Source organism: Delphinapterus leucas, chromosome 1 (assembly GCF_059928025.1).
Source record: "Delphinapterus leucas isolate spDelLeu-1000000601 "Yukka" chromosome 1, BTC_Dleu_Yukka2, whole genome shotgun sequence".
Taxonomy (NCBI): domain Eukaryota; kingdom Metazoa; phylum Chordata; class Mammalia; order Artiodactyla; family Monodontidae; genus Delphinapterus; species Delphinapterus leucas.
Genome location: NC_143129.1, coordinates 185,903,065 through 185,919,061, shown reverse-complemented (window position 1 = coordinate 185,919,061; position 15,997 = coordinate 185,903,065). Strand labels below are relative to the sequence as shown.

General features: G+C 56.6%; 2 protein-coding genes across 5 annotated transcripts in view; one reads left to right on the top strand and one right to left on the bottom strand.

Annotated features, from left to right (window-relative positions):
- The first annotated feature begins 829 nt into the window (after positions 1-829).
- THAP3 (THAP domain containing 3) lies at positions 830-7,347 on the top strand. Of its 4 annotated transcripts, XM_022598267.2 has the most exons (6): positions 854-962; positions 1,372-1,437; positions 3,512-3,704; positions 5,903-5,965; positions 6,312-6,416; positions 6,651-7,347. In XM_022598267.2, the coding sequence occupies exons 2-6, from the start codon at positions 1,421-1,423 to the stop codon at positions 6,909-6,911; spliced, it is 639 nt and encodes a 212-aa protein (XP_022453975.1). In that variant the 5' UTR covers positions 854-962; positions 1,372-1,420; the 3' UTR covers positions 6,912-7,347. The 4 variants fall into 4 exon arrangements, with proteins under 4 accessions (XP_022453974.1, XP_089758013.1, XP_022453975.1 ...); XM_022598266.3 differs by lacking the exon at positions 1,372-1,437 and having other exon boundaries at positions 830-962; XM_089901886.1 differs by lacking the exon at positions 854-962 and having other exon boundaries at positions 997-1,437.
- Positions 6,835-15,997, bottom strand: part of DNAJC11 (DnaJ heat shock protein family (Hsp40) member C11) — a 71,857-nt gene continuing 62,694 nt past the window's right edge. Inside the window, exons 11-16 of the mRNA XM_022598264.3 lie at positions 12,731-12,886; positions 11,581-11,650; positions 10,798-10,855; positions 10,527-10,669; positions 9,464-9,593; positions 6,835-9,050 (exon numbers count right to left, since the gene is read on the bottom strand). Of these exons, the coding sequence (XP_022453972.2) occupies positions 9,025-9,050; positions 9,464-9,593; positions 10,527-10,669; positions 10,798-10,855; positions 11,581-11,650; positions 12,731-12,886 (583 nt within the window). The 3' untranslated portion in view covers positions 6,835-9,024. The remainder of the gene's footprint in view (positions 9,051-9,463; positions 9,594-10,526; positions 10,670-10,797; positions 10,856-11,580; positions 11,651-12,730; positions 12,887-15,997) is intronic.

Below are 15,997 nucleotides of genomic sequence, written 5' to 3'. Positions count from 1 at the left end.
TCATCACCACCCCCAAACCATGATTAGTGAAGTGAAGACTTGGGAAGTCAGAGTCTGAGTTTGGTTTAGCAGGATGGAAAATGCTCACAGCCCTTAATATACTTTTCTAGTAAATTCTCCAGAAGCAAACGGCAGTAGGAATGACAGGAATAGCTTTCACAGTTTCTTCATCCCATTGTGCATTAGCTTAAATCCCAGTGAGTGGTTACCCTGCATTGTAAAAGCTGCCGCCTCCTCAGGTTCTGCAAGCGGGATTAGCATATCCCCCGCCCCCCGCCCCGGGTGCTCCTTCTGCCCTTTACATTTGGGGGTCCCAAGTGGCTGAGCCTGTTCTGTCAATCAGCTGTGTCTGCCTAACTAATCTGGTACCAGCTAGTGGTCAGCTAGTACTTCCTCCTGTGACGTTGGAGCTGCCAAAATGTGTGAATCAACACCTCTTAAAATCTTGAAAATAGTGGCCCAAGTGGGTGGTGAGCCTTGTCCAAGACTGTGGGTGGGTGTGAGGCTCCAAAGCAAGGAGGTGAAGGTGACGGGCTTCAGCGAACCGGGGTGAAACCTGCACCGGCCAGCCCAGTTGGGGGTGTTGGGCCTGAGTTGGGCCCAGAAGCACCCCTTGACGCGGGTCGCGGGCACTGCGCGAGATGCTGGCCGCGGAGCAGAGCCCGGCTCGCCTTCACTTGCCAGCCTCCTTGCTGGCCCCGCCCCTCCCCGCCCCTCCCCGCCCCTCCCGCAGGCCCCTCCTCTCCTACTGGCCGCGCCCCGTTCGCTCCACCTCCACTCGCCAGTCCCGCCCCGTCCCATGACCCCGCCCCTCCTAGTGTCCCTGCCCCTCCCTCAAGCCCCGCCGCCGCCATCTTTGTTAGGGGCAGTCGGGCCTGGTGTCTGGAGATGCCGAAGTCGTGCGCGGCCCGGCAGTGCTGCAACCGCTACAGCAATCGCAGGAAGCAGCTCACCTTCCACCGGTGAGGGGTGGGGGCGCCGGGGGGCGCGAGGGCTCGCCTCGCCCGGGCCGGAGGCCGCGGCCCCCGCCGGAGCCCCAGGCTTGGCGCGCGGGGGGTGGGGACGCCGGGGCCGCTGCCCGGTCCCTGGGAGGCCCGAGGGCGTGCGGCCAAGCCCTTCGCGGAGGGGCGGCGGCCCGGGGACCGGCGAGGTCCCAGCCCGGGAAGCCCGGCCCCGCCTCGGCCGCCTGGGCGCGCGGGGAGACGGTCGGAGAGGCTGAGTAACCTGCCCTCCGGCGCACAGCCTCCCGCCGGTCCGGGGAGCCGCGCGCGGGGGAGGCCGTGGCGGTCCTGGGGCGCGCTCAGCGCTGCGCCCTTGCGGTTACTTGGTGTGCGTCCCCTCCGCGGCCCGGGGACTGTATCTCGTTCTCAGATGCTGCCCGGAACGTAGTAGGTGTTCAGTATTTGCTGCGTGATGAGCGATGCTGACGTCTCTCAGGTGTGCGGTGCTCACATCTCCGGGCCTCATGCCGGGAAGGAAGGGTGGGGAGGAGGAATGAGTACGTTCCAGCGGGTGGGCGCGCGGGGCCGGGACCTAGGGCTCTGTGGGAGCCCCGGGAGGACGGCGGAGCTTTTGGAGTCAGTCCCTGCGCGCCCCGCATGCCGGACCGGCCGAGTGAACGGCCGCCTGCCCATCGGTCGAGTGTCGCACGCTTTCTTTTAGGTTCCAGCCACGGCGCCTTCCTCTGCCCTGTTTAGAGCGGGACTCCAAAGGGCTGCCGCTCTCCAGTCTCCACTTCCTCTCCTCCTATTAAGGGTTTTCTTTTTCGAAGTGAATGTGTCTCTTGAGATGTAACACACAGACGGAAAAGTGCACAAATCATGAGCACACAGCCCAACCAGTTTAACAAAGCGAACAGCCCGTGTGACTGCCGTGAATTTAGAACATCACAGCCCCCAGGAGACCCCGACCGCTCCCCCTTCCAGCCCCTCATCCTCCCAGTGCCCAAGGGTAAGGCGGACTGCTTTGGCCTGTCTGGAACCTCACTGAATGGAATCACAGGCGGTACTTTTTCCTGTGCTTTGCTTACATTGTGCCTGTGAGCCCTCCATGTTGCTGGCAGCAGCAGCTCATCCTTTTCATTGCTGCATAGTGTTTTAGGAAGGTGTTTACCAGAATTGACTTGTTCTATAGTTGAAGGGCATTTGGGTGCCTCTCTTCTTTGGCCATTACGGGCACATGGCTCTGCACATTGTTGCTGGGTCTTGCCTTCCAGCACCTGTATCCATAGGTGTCAGTCGGGTATGTACCTGGGGGTGGCGTTGCCTCTGGTTTTCTCCCGTTCCAGTCAGACTCTCACCCCCACCATTCCCACAAATGAGCTCTGTCGTGTCCCCAGTGGCCCTTACGATGCCCCGTGCAGTGGCGCATCCTCATTTGACTTGATCTCTCTGCAGCCTGTGACACAACTGACTGCTGACGCCTTGAGACCCCCTCCCACCTGGCTTCTAGGACACCTCTCGGCCTCCTTCTTTGTCACAGTGTCCCTTCTGAGTCCCCTTGGCTGGATCCTGCTCATTTCCAACACCAGACAGACGCTGGAGCACTTCAGGGCTCGGGCCATGCCCCTGCCTTGTCCCTGTCCATGCTCGTTCCCCAGGGTGCCCATCTCAGGCTCATGGCTCTGCCACCCTTACCTGGGCACGGGCCCACAGTGACATCTCCAGACACGCATGCCCACCTGCCACTCGTTCAGCACTCAGACATGTAAAATGCACCTCAAATTTAACATCTGACATAGAAAACCAAGCTGCTGACCCCCCAGAGCTGCCCCTCGCACTCCCCCACAGTCTTGGTACATGAAACTCCCTCCTCTGCTGCACGGCCCACAGGCAAACCTTACTGCCTGGTTTTCACAGTACATCCCAGATCTGCCTGCTCATCACCCCCTCCTGCTGACACCCTGATCCCAGCCACCTGGGGCCCTCCTACAACAGCCAAGGCGGACTCACCTGCCACCCTCTGCCAGAGCCTCTGGGAAAGCCCTCCTGCCCGAGGCGAGGCCCGCAACCCCCTCGCGCCTGCGGGGCCTTCGTGCTTGCTCCTCCTCCTGATGCCGCATGGCTCTCTGTCCCACTTCCTGCAGCCTCTGCTCCGATGTCACCTCTCAGGTGGCCTGCCCCACGTCCTACTCTTTCTTCCTGCACGGTCTGTGTCTGTCTGGTGGACCGGCTGTCTCCCTGTTCTAGAATGCAGGCTCCGTGAGGGCGGGGCTGTCTCTCCCACTCCTGCTTCCCCAGCACCGGAGCCGGAATGGAGGCCCACCTGGTGGCCTACCTGGCAGATGTGGCTCGGGGAGCAGGTTGCTTGGGCTCTTTGGCCACGTTTACGGTCTCAGGATGCCGCCTACAGCCGCGACGGCAAAGTAGATGTGGTTTAACAGAACGAGGCTACTGACGTTTCCAGGCTGTCCAGTAAAATGCCGTGTGGGGATGTGAAAGGCCCCTGGGACCCTGAAGTGCTGCTGCGTTCAGTGCCGCGAATCCCTCGCGCCTCCTTGCTGTGCCCCCAGGTTCCCGTTCAGCCGCCCGGAGCTGCTGAAGGAATGGGTGCTGAACATCGGCCGGGGCGACTTCGAGCCCAAGCAGCACACGGTCATCTGCTCCGAGCACTTCCGGCCCGAGTGCTTCAGCGCCTTTGGGAACCGCAAGAACCTGAAGCACAACGCGGTGCCCACGGTGTTCGCCTTCCAGGGCCCCCCACAGGTGCGCGCGGCCGCGGGGCCCCGGCGGTGGGTTGGGCGCAGGGCACAGGTGGCGTTTGCGGGGAGAGCAGAGGCCGAGGACTGCAGCCAGGGCAGTGCTGGCAGGCCTCGGCGTCTGGAGCCCAGCAGGCCCTGCCCTGCGCTTTAGGGAAGTCGCAATTTAAAGCTGGTTTGAAAATAAGTCGCGCTTCGCGGCAGATGCCGTGGAAGCAGCTGATGGCCGGGGGTGCCGAGAGCTCCGTCCTTCCGTGGGCTCGAGGGCGGCCGAGACCTTCCTGGCCGTGCCACACTCAGACCTCGTCCGCCTCTTGCTCGTTGCCAGCCCGGGCTCGGGGGCCTGTGGCCGAGGACCTGCCACCCGCCAGGTCCCCGTTAAGGTCCTCCCGTGGCTGCTCCGCGCCGGCTCGGAGCCCTGTCCGGGGCGCCGGAGGACGATGCAGGCGGAGCGCTGGTGGGGACGGGGACGCGGGGCAGAGGCTGGCGGTGGCAGGGGTTTGGGTGCACTCAGCGGCGGCGGCGGCGGCGGCTCAGGCTGGTCGGAGGGCGCCGGGGCCGGTTGGAGGGCGCCGGGGCCGGTTGGTGACGGGCGTGGACAGGTGGTAGGTTTCTGGGTGAGGCCCGTGGACAGGGACATGGCTTTGGAAGGTCCCCCTGTCTGGCAGCTGGTTCGGAGTTCACTGTGGCCTCGCAGGTGAGGGCAGTCACAGGGGCCTGAGCCAAAGGTGGGTGCTGCGATGAGAGGGGGATGGAGCGGGCCGACTCTGCAGCCCTGGTGGGCTGAGAGGGAGGTGGTCCGGGAGAGCAAGGCTCTGGGCCCCCGGGGACCGGGGGTCCCAGATTCCCTGAGGAAACAGTCCTGTGCACGTTGAGTTTGGCTTCCCGATGGGACGCGGAGGAGGACGTGTCTGGTGGGGCAGGATGTGCGGGTTTGGCTCAGGAGGGCTCACGGCAGGACAGTTGAAGCTCGAAGCTGTGAGGGGATCATAGCGAATCATAGTAAACCCTTGCCATACACCCAGTCTCAGAGGGAGGGCCCGAGCCGCGCGCCCACTGGAGCCGGGGAGGCAGAGTAGCGTAGAACACACACGAGGCCCGAAGGTACCGTGTTGGTTTGTTTTTATTGGGAACGAGAGGGAGGGAGCTGATGGGAACCCTGAGTTCTAGGGTGCAGGGAAAGGCAGGCGCGGCCGTCTGCCACTTGCCAGCAAACACGCCCGGAGCGCCCTGCCCTCGATCTTCCCTTTGCCCGGTCTCTTGGCCTCCCCCTCCCCAAGTCCAGGCTCCCAGTGCCTGTAGGAGCCCCCGCTGCCGTCCTTCCTGTCCTGCCCCTCGCTCTCTCTGGCACCTGTGAGCACCTGCCCCAGTGGAGGCTCCATGCGGGCCGGGCTCTGCTCCGCTGCTTTTATTGCCAACGTCCAGAACGTTGCCCGGCACCGAGTAGGTGCTTAATGCACGAGTTTTGGGTTTTTTCTTTTAAACATGGAAGGCCTTTCATTTTATATGCACATTGCCTTGTGGTAAGAACGCTTGACATGAGATCTGTTCTCTTAACACTTTGAAGTGCACAACAGTATCGTTGACTGTAGGCACAGGCGTCGCACCACGGGGCTCTAGGACTTACTCATTTTGCTGACCTGAAACTTATGTCCGCTGTTTAGGAACCCCACACCCCATCCCATTCAATCAGTGCGCTTACTGTCACGCATCTGTGGTAAACTGCTCGCCCTGAAGTCAGCGATTACAGGTTAACAGCTGGGGGGGCGTCGGTGGCCCTGCTCCTTGGCGCCTCCGGTGCCTAGGGGTGGGGAGAGTTGTTTCTGGTGCCCGCGGCCCCAGCTCAGCTCTGATGAGGTCTGGGGGCTGCAGGCTCTGAGCTGGATGTTTCCCACTATGTGGCTGCCACTCTGAGTCACCTACTGTGCACCTTGAAGAGTGCCAGGCCCTGGGGCAACACGTACAAATCAGACAGGTCCCTGGCTTCACCGGGCCTCTGACCCGAGATTAGGAACACCTTCGGAGAAGGAAGGGAGCCGGGGATGGTGAGAGGAGAGCTGGGCTGGGTTCAGGGCGCAGTTTACTTGAGCCTCAGCCGGCGGAGCGTGAGGACAAAGACGCACGAGGCCTGGCGCGGGCTCTCGGGGCGCGGACCTCCTGCCCGTACCCCGGGGCCCGTCTGCAGCAGCTCCGTGTCTTTTGCAGCTGGTGAGGGAGAACACAGACCCTGCCGGCCCGAGTGGAGATGCTGCCTCTGAGAAGGGAAAGGTGAGTCTGCCCTGCTGGTCACCGAGCGCTCGGACTGAGCCGCTGCACCTGCCCTCCAGGCTGGCCTGCTGGGTTTGGATTCTCTCGTTTCCTAGAAAAGGGAAAGCCAAAGCCTTCCGTGCCGCCTTCTTCCTGTTCAATATCAAGCAGTGGCAGCTGGTCACGTCTGGCTTCTGCTCCGTGTCTAAGGGTCTGACCCCAGGCCGTGGAGGAGGCTGGCTGTTCTGCAGGCGCCCCGGCTGCCCCCGGGTGGTGTGCGGGGACCACTGGCGGGACAGACAAGTAACAGCTGGGGAGGATCCGCTTCTGTGTCAGTCAGTGGCCTCCTCTGCCCTGTCGTTCCCAGGTCCTCCCTGAGACGGGGGCCGGGGAGGGTGGCCCAGGGAGGAAGGTGGACACGACGCTCGAAGCGCCGCAGCTGCCCCCGGACGGTGGAGGCCCCGGAGCACAGGTGAGGCCGGGCCAGGTGCGAAGGCAGCGCGTGGCTGGTCTCAGCTCGAGGGGGTTTGCTTCAAACAGAAGGAAGAAAACGTGCCTGAACCAGAGCACCACGACGTGTAGCCTGGATTCAGACCTCACCCGTGAACTTAGCTGCGACTGGGCAGCTCTGGGCTTCGGGAGGGCTTGGGGAAGTGCGTCCTGCCGCCCTGGCCGCTGCTTGTCTCTCACTGACCTCTGTCCTCAGGTCCCGCTACACAGACCGGAAGCCACTGGGGTCCCTGGTCAGCCGGCCAGCCCCACGCAGCCGTCCGATCACAGCTACGCCCTTTTGGACTTAGACGCTCTGAAGAAAAAACTCTTCCTGACGCTAAAGGAAAATGAAAAGCTCCGCAGGCGCCTGAAGGCCCAGAGGCTGGTGATGAGGAAGATGTCCAGTCGCCTGCGTGCCTGCGGCGTGGGGCAGCCGGGACTCCAGGCCAGGCTGTGGCCGGGGCAGCAGAGCTGAGCCCGCCAGATGGGCCTTCTCCGCGGAGCGGCCGGGAGGAGGGGCAGTGGTCTCAGGGGCTCTGGCCGTGGGCGGACCTTTCAGTCCTGCCCTGACATTCGCCGGGTTCCACCTATTGTGAACTGTAGTGGCCTCAGGCTGGGAGGGGCGGGGCCGTGAGCACAAGCTGGGCGAGCATCCTTGGAACCAACAGCCTGAGCAGCCATCTTGGGCCAGTGTGGCTGACCCTCCCCAAAGGGGAGGAAACGCGTTTCCTTGAGGGGCAGCTGGGCCCAGGGGGGCCGTAGGGCGCTGGCACTCTCCAAGGCAGCGAGTGGCCCCCTGTCGCCTGGACGGCCGGCTCTCTAAGTGGCTGAGGCTGGCTTCTGTCCTGGGAGCGCCTCCCTGCCCGGCCAGGTGTGAGTGAGCAACGTAATAAAGTGTCTTCCTACATCGCGCTGCGCGTTTCCTCCTTTATTTAAGAACAAGGGAGCGCTGGCTTGAGGTTCCCTCTCCTGCCGTGCCTGGCTGCTTCTGACACTGCCTGCCTGTTTCCTGTTGAAGAGCCAGCAGGGCGTGACCAGCTCTGACTACCAAAAAAAAGGTGCCTTTAAAGAAAACAGGAATCCTGGCCTATGTGATCTCCTAACTTGGACTCTGTTTCTCAGGCAAATGTGTGACACAGAAAACTGATCCCCGTGGTTCAAACCATGGTTTGAACGTAGGCATAAAGGGCGGCACGAGGCTTGTGAGGAGGGGGCACATCCCTCATTTCGCTCACTCCTGACGCGAACACAGACGCTCCGAAACACTGCCCCTGGCTTTCAGGAAAGGTTTATTGTGGTAAGAGAGTGTCCCCTGTACAGTGACCCGCCCGCCGGGCAGGGACACAGGCTGCGGCCGAGGTCGCACTCCGCTAACGCGACAGTTATTGCATGATGTACATTCAGAGCGGCAGCTCGCAGGAAACCTTTTTCAAGTGGAGATAGGTAAATAGTACAGAACTGGACAACCTGAACTGAGTTTTAAAAGTGGAGGAAGGGGGTTATGAGTGATTTCTCCGGTACCAACGTCAGGAGTGAAGCCTGATTTTGACAGTAGCTGCGGAGAGGCTGTCAGAACCACCACCAGCCAGGGCTCTGCTCCTCCGGTAACTGTTCACAGGCCAGGCTGTGCAGGAGGCTCCTGGTCCTGAAATGTTATGCATCCACAAAAGAGGCAAGTGAAGGAGGGGGGTCCTGGGAGCAGACACCCAAAAAGGGGTCCCGGTGAGGAAGAGCTGGACTGGCCAGGCGTGGGAGCAGCTGCGCCGCCTCCTGGCGGCGAGCAGGAGCGGCGCCCGCCGGAGCCCTGCGTCCCCTTCTCCTGAACCCCGCGCTCTAGTGGGGCTGAGCTGTGTGGGGCGGGGCGGGAGGCATCGCGTTTTCCCGCGAGGACACGGGTGGCTCCTGGGACCCGGAGTTCCACCCTCTGTCCCAAGCCAGGTGCCAGTGGAATGGCTTCAGTTCTGGGAGGGGAAAAAAAGAGACTAATTTCCAAAATCATTTGTTCTCAGATAAAAAGCAGATTTATAAACCCACACAATCCTCTCCAGATTCACTTAGTGATATTTCAGCAGGAAAAGGGGGTTCTCAGGAAGCTGACCGAACAGGTGCTCACTTGATTTGGAGATTCTGCTCGTGGGGACTCCTTCCTTCCATTCCGTTTTCCACGTTCAGTGTGGATTTCAGGAAAAGTAGTTCACAGTCCTATGCGTGAGGGCGAGGTGTTCATAAGTACCTCACGGCAGACCAAGAGCTACTGGGGGGTTGCAGCCGGCACACGTGCTGAGGAACCTGGGGAGGGACCTGGAGGCTCCAGGGGCCCAGGGCCCTTCCTGGCAGGACATGATCCTTGGGAACAGACACGGGCCGTGCTGTGGTTCCGGTCCAGGTGGGGCTGCCTCAGTCCTACCGACAGCACCCGGAAAGCGGGGTGCCTGCGGGTCCCTTCACATAATTGATACAGTGCCACCTTCTACAGAGATACAAAATAAACACATCTGACGTCTGGAGTTTTTTCCTGTTTTCAAATTTGTAGACTCCCAGGGAAAGGTTTTTTTGTAGCCTCGTTTAAATCTGGTTTCTCAAGCAGTTTATCCATCGGTATCAATTCTGTGAGCTGTAAAAGAAAAGACAAACTCAGGGCGTCCGAAGGCAACTGCTTCCACGCCTTCTTTCCACTTCGGGGGTTTGGCCATCACCAGACCAGAGGCTGCCGGCCTGCAGCTGAGCGGAGTACAAGCTGCTGACAATCGCCTGGTTCAGCACGCAAACGAGCAGCTGCGTCTGCTTCCCACGCAGCCGCCAGAGCTGCAGTTTCCAAGCACAGAGCTCACTCTAATTCCACCTGGGAGAGGGCTGACCCCTCCCTCGGGGCGTCGCTTCCCGGCTCTGAGCAGGTCGCGAGGCCCAAGCCTGCTGCTCCCCGGCAGAGGACAGGGGGAAGGCGCTTGTCGCCCCTCACTCGGAGCCCCCCGAGGGCCTCCCGAGGCCCGGGCACAGGGCGGGTGACGGCCAGGGGCAGCTACTCACACTGCTTTGGTATCCGGAGCGTCTCGCCGTCGAGCGCCATCACCTGATGCAGGACACCTCGGAACTGGTAAAGCACTTTCAGGTTCTTCTCTTCGCCCACACACGGGTCATAGAACCCAGGCAGCCCGGCCTGTAACGAGCAGACAGAGCAGACAGATTCTCACTCGAGGCGGTGGTTTAAAGCCCAGCAGCGCTGCCGTCTGCCGCCAGCTGGAGGAGCAGCGTGGAAGGGCCTGGACTTGCCCTCGGGAGCGGCCCACAGAAGATGCCAACTTGGGAGCTTGAGGAAAAGAAATGAGAATTTCAAAAAGCTGCCTGTTGGGCTTCCCTGGTGGCGCAGTGGTTGAGAGTCCACCTGCCGATGCAGGGGACTCGGGTTCGTGCCCTGGTCCGGGAAGATCCCACATGCCGCGGAGCGGCTGGGCCCGTGAGCCATGGCCGCTGAGCCTGCGCGTCCGGAGCCTGTGCTCTGCGGCGGGAGAGGCCACAACGGTGAGAGGCCCGCGTACCGCAAAAAAAAAAAAAAAAAAAAAAAAAAAAAGCTGCCTGTTGAGTCCTAGACGTCGCCCTCCCAATAGGCCCCTTCTGCCACACTAACGGCACCTCTGTCTTCACAGAAGCCCCGCCGAGGTGGGGGGGCTAGCAGCCTGTTCAGGGAACGAGGGCTCTTTGGCCTGAGCTCCTCTGCGCTGTAACTCGCCTCCATCACCCACGCCCCGGGCCCCACCGCGAGCCTCGAACGTGCTACGGGCGACCTCACGCTCCTTCTGGAACGAGGCAAGGCATAAGCAGAGTGTGTGCTCCTGGGGGCAGGAGGTATGCTTTGCTTGCTGGTGTACCTGGCGCACGGTAGGGGCTCAATGATACCTGGCAACGAACAGATGAACAGATGGAAGTCAAAGGCTCCAGTGTGGCTGTAACTTGGGTGCTGGGCAGCACCCGGCAGTGAGTGTGGCAGCACGCGAGGTTCTGCTGCAGTGAAACGGCCCCTTTGAGGGGCTGCCGTCCGTCCCTCTTCCCCAGACGCCCTTCCTGCCTGAACCCCGGGGCCCCGAGCGCCCACCTTGGAGGCCTCCGTGAGGATGAGCTTGGAGTCCTTCACCAGGCACTGCAGGGGCACAGTCACATCAATCACCTTCACCTTCTCGCTCTTCTTGCTCTTGTCGTTGACAAATTTCCCGTACCAGGCGTTGACGATGATGAGCCCTGAGGACGGGCCCGGTCAGGGGGGGCGGCCGTGGCGGGCGGCCCCTGTGCGGCCGGGCTGCAGGGACCACACGCTCCTGTGAGACCCCAGCGCCCACCCCGTCCCCGAAGAGGCCAGGCCTCCTTACCCATTCTGGACTCTTCGGCCTCGATTATTCTTCGGACAGATTCCTGCATCAGCTGAACCTGCAAAGAACAAGGATGCCACCCTCAGGGCCTCCCTGGGCTCCACCTCTGTTGAGAGCCACGGCTGCGTGCCCAGTGCCTGCCCCATCCACTGTCCGTTTCTCCTGGACATCACTGCTATCATAGGTCATGGAAAAACAATTCACTCAAAGGGAAGGAAGAGGACAATCCCCGCCACTTAAAAAAACCCTCTTACGGGACTTCCCTGGTGGGGCAGTGGTGAAGAACCCGCCTGCCAATGCAGGCGACACGGGTTCCAGCCCTGGTCCGGGAAGATCCCACACGCCACGGAGCAACTAAGCCCGTGTGCCACAACTACTGAAGCCCGTGCACCACAACTACTGAGCCCGCAAGCCACAACTACTGAAGCCTGCGTGCCCAGAGCCCGTGCTCTGCAACAAGAGAAGCCACGGCAATGAGAAGCTCGTGCACCACAACGAAGAGCAGCCCTCGCTCTCTGCAACTAGAGAGAGCCGGCGTGCAGCAACCAAGACCCAATGCAGCCAAAAAAAAAGACTAAATGACCAAGGAAGTTGTTGGGGAAGAAAAGCCTGAGACCTTTGGCCCCTGAGACCAGCATACAGGGTGTGAAGCACTTCCCCCCACAGCCCTGGCTTAAGAAGCATGGGCTTGAAAAGAGCGGCCTGTGCCCTGCACGACAGGCAGAACAGTCCCAGAAGCCACGGAGCAAAGGACCTGCAGGGTGATGGTGATGCAGCACTTACAGCAGCTTCTGCCTCTTGTTTCTTCTGCAGGATGTCGGTGGCTGTGCTTTCCCTTTGCTTCTCCAGCTCCCTAATGCGAGAAAAAGAAGCCGCACGCGAGGAGCGCGGCGTTAGCGGCAGGGAGACAACAGGGCCCCTGGCTCGGCCTGCGCCTGCAAACAGCCTGTGATCTTACTGAGCTCCCCGTTCTAGAACTTCAAACAGTATTTCCAAGACGAGCTCAAGTAAATCTGTTCATCCCAGACCTGTGTGGCTTCCCTGTTGTCCCCAGACGGCTCTCCCCGACCTCCTCCGCAGAGCACATGGGAAACCCAGCACTGTGGGAGGAGGGCTCCACACGGCAAGAATCACAGGAAAGGGGTCAGCAGAGAAGGTGAGAATCACAGGAGATGCCACCAACCTGGCATCATCACATGACCCTTTTGACAGGGACACTGCATACTACCTTAGACACATCCATGTACTTTGCCAGGGCAGCACACGCCTGTCCCATCAGACTTGACCCAGCACATTCTCTGCTCCAAGCCTGAAGTCTCCTGAGGCATTAGAACCCTGAGCTCTAATGAGTCAAAGGCTAGAGGGGCCCCAAGGGGAGAGTCATGCCTTTCTCCCAGATTCTCTAAGCTCAACGAGTTATTAAATTAGATCATTATATAGTAACAAATCTAAACCACCTCTCAGATTTAATGTTATGCTAATGGCTTATCTATAAGAAACTGCAAAATAAATTATATCTCGATGACTTCTAAGACTATAGTTAACGCATGCCTTGTATGTAAGAACTCAGAACCCAATCCTCCTGAATTCAGTGCCAGGAAAAGAAATGGTTAGAATGAGAAAAAGGAAAACTTGTCATTTCTGTGGTCATGGTTTATAGTCCCAACAGTTTTGTAAACTAACTCTAATTCTTTCTGAAAGTAGGAAATGTGGGTTAACAGTAGTACTACTATGAACTAACGACAAGAACTAGTTAACATTTACTGAGGACGTGTTGCGGACCAGACACCGTGGTAATAAGCACCGTACACGGACCAGCGCGTGTGTTCCCCGAACAGCCCTGCGGGGTAGCTTCTGCCACCTCCACGTTACAGACGAGGAAGCCGAGCACAGTGCGGTTCAGTGGTGTCCCCGCCACGTGCTGTGAACTCACTTCTCCTTCTGAGCCCTGAGGTAGGGTCTGATGACCAGGCGGTGCAGAGCGAAGTAGAGCACGAGGGGCCCCACGGTGGCATAGAACACGGCGCTGGGGAGCAGCTGGTCCGTCAGGTGAATGGGGAAGAAGTAGGTCTGACTGGCCCTGTTTAACCTGAAAACAGAACAAAGCCGAACACCCACATGAGCCAGGTTCCCAGGGAAGGGAATGGGGTCTCAGCCCCAGGAAGAGGACCTCTCAATACACGGGACTCCAGGAGGAGGAGGAGAGCCTGATGCTTCAAAGTCCACTCCCGCGTGGTCCCCTGTCCCAAGGTTTAGCCGCTGGATCTGACGTAAGTGACGGAAGAAAGGTCTCACTACTTGCTGACCACAAGCAACAGACTAACGCCCGACCAAAGTAACCGTGGCCTGAGGAGACAGGAGTGGCCGCTCCTCCAGGGGTCCTTCCTGCTTTCGGTGATGGCCGAGTAGTTCCTACTGGGCCAATCATCCCACAGACATCAACTGTAAACTCTGGATCACACATAACAAACACCTTCAGGGACTGGATAGCAATCAAGGGCAGAAGAACTGAACGGCACTGGTGAATTTCCTGATATTTTTTTAAAAACAGCTTTTAGCCTGAGGGCAATTCTCAGTCTGTACCATATGGATGATTAAAACTGGAAAGAAATCTGCAGTCCTATTGGACTGAAGAACCAGACCTCAGAGTTTGGGGCAACCATTGCAGCTGGGAAGAGGGGGTCCCCCAAAAGGAAAGTCCCAGGTGGGGAGTCCCAGGTTCTGTGTATAAATGCGCCACAGGTCTCCAGCTGAGCCCTGGTCTACCAGTGGCCGCCACACAGGTGAGTCCGAGTTTGCAGTCTGACTTCAGTCAAGTTAACGACCTTCTAAAAGGAAAAAAAGACAATGCTTTTTGGAAAAACATAACAGAAAATAGAATTTCTACAATATACTGTTTGCAATACCCAGAATACAATACCGACTACTCTATGTAACCAAATACAACGAGAGAAAAAGAAAACGAACAGAGACCGACCCCAGATGACCCAGATGTTGGAACCAGCAGATAGGATTTTAAAGCAACTATTTTAACTCTTCTCGAAGACATAAAGTATTCACTGATGATTTAACAGCAGACTGGATATGAGAGAAGAGTCAGTGAATTTATAGATTAATATAAACGATCCAATATGAAGAACAAAGAGAAAAAGGACTGACAGCAAATGGGCAGAGCCTCGGAAACGTGTGAGGCGACATCCAGAGGTTTAGCACACGAGTAATTAGGGCCCCAGAGAGGGGAGGATGGGGCAGATGTTCAATATTAAATATTTAAAGAATTAAGTGGCCTAAAAGGTGCAAATTTGATAATTTTACACAAATACATACATAGATTTACAGATGCAAGAAATTTAGCAAACCCCAAGCAGCATAAATACAACAAAACCACATGTAGGTCAGCAGTCAAAGTGCTGAGAAACAAAAGTGAAAAAGTTGAGTGGCTAGGAAAAAACCAAAAAAACCACACACATTACATGCAGGGTATGTTTCAAATGACCAACAACTTGTCAGGAACAAAGGGAGCCAGAAGACAGCAGAACACCTTGAGAGTACTGAGACAGAACTCTGTTAACCCTGAATTCTATACCCAGGGATGGGACACTTCAATAATAATGAAAGCAACTCCAGAACTGATAGACACTCAAAACTAAAACGAGAAATCAAACAACCCAATAATAAAACAGACAAAAGATGTGAATAGAGATGTCACTAAAAAAAAAGATATGGATGTCAAATAAGCACATGAAAAGACGCTCAGTTTCTTAGATATGAGGGAAATGCAAATCAAGACCACAATGATCTGCTAAAACACCCGACACTAAAAAAAAACGACCCTACCAAGGGCTGGGGAGGATGTGAAGCAACGAATTCTCGGAGCTGCTGGTGGGAAAGTGAGATGAAGCCGCTACTCTGGAACACAGCTTGGTGCTTTCTTATAAAGATCATGAATCAATGAAATAGAAAACAGATAAACAGGGGCTTCCCTGGCGGCACAGTGGTGGAGAATCCACATGCCAATGCAGGTGACACGGGTTAGAGCCCTGGTCTGGGAAGATCCCACACGCCGCGGAGCAAGTAAGCCCGTGTGCCACAGCTACGGAGCCTGCGCGCCACAACTACTGAGCCCACGTGCCACAACTACTGAAGCCTACGAACCTAGAGCCCGTGCTCTGCAACAAGAGAAGCCACCGCAATGAGAAGCCTGCACACCGCAATGAAGAGGAGCCCCCGCTCGCCGTGACTATGGAAAGCCTGTGCAGCAACGAAGACCCAAATAAATAAATCATTTATTTATTTAAAAAAAGAAAACAGATGATAAACAGAGAAAATGAAAGAAACCAAAAGCTGGTTCTTTGACACGTGAAGTGCCTTAGCTAGACTGATTAAGAAAAATGTAGAAAGAACACAAATTAGCAACATTAGGAATGAAGAGACATCATCTATAACTACTGACATCAAAAGGATAAGGGGGTATTAAGAGCAACTTCATGCTAACAAATTTGACACAGATGAAATGGACAAATCCCTTGAAAAACACAAATTAACAACACTGACATAGGATGAAACAGAGAGAGTAAATCCTACCAGTTCTCATCACAAGGAAAAAAAATTGTTTTTTCTATTTAATTCTGTATCTATATGAGATGGTAGATGTTCACTAAACGTAATGTGATAATCATTTCATGATGTATGTAAGTCAAATCATTATACTGTGCACCTTAAATTTATATAATGCTGTATTGTCAGTTATATCTCAATAAACTGGAAGAAAAAAAAGATGAAACAGAAAATCAGAAGAGCCCTATATTTATAAAATAAATTGAATTCATTATCAAAAATACTCCTACAAAGAAAATTCAGGCTCAGTTGATTTCACTGGTAAATTCTATGAAACATAGGGAAAAAAAAATACCATTCTTACACAAATTCTTTCAGAAAATAGAGGAGGGAACAACTCCTAACTCATTTTATCAGGCTGGCATAACTCAGTCCAAAACCTGACAAATATATGATAAAAAGAAAATTATAATCAGCATCCCTTAAAAATATAGATTCAAAAATTCTTAGTAAGAGAACAGCAAATCAAATCAAGCAATATATAAAAAGTATTATATGTCATGATCCAGTGGAATTTTCCTCCACAGTTTTCCTGTAAGGTTGGTTGAACGTTCGGCAATTACCGTGATTCATCAAATAAACA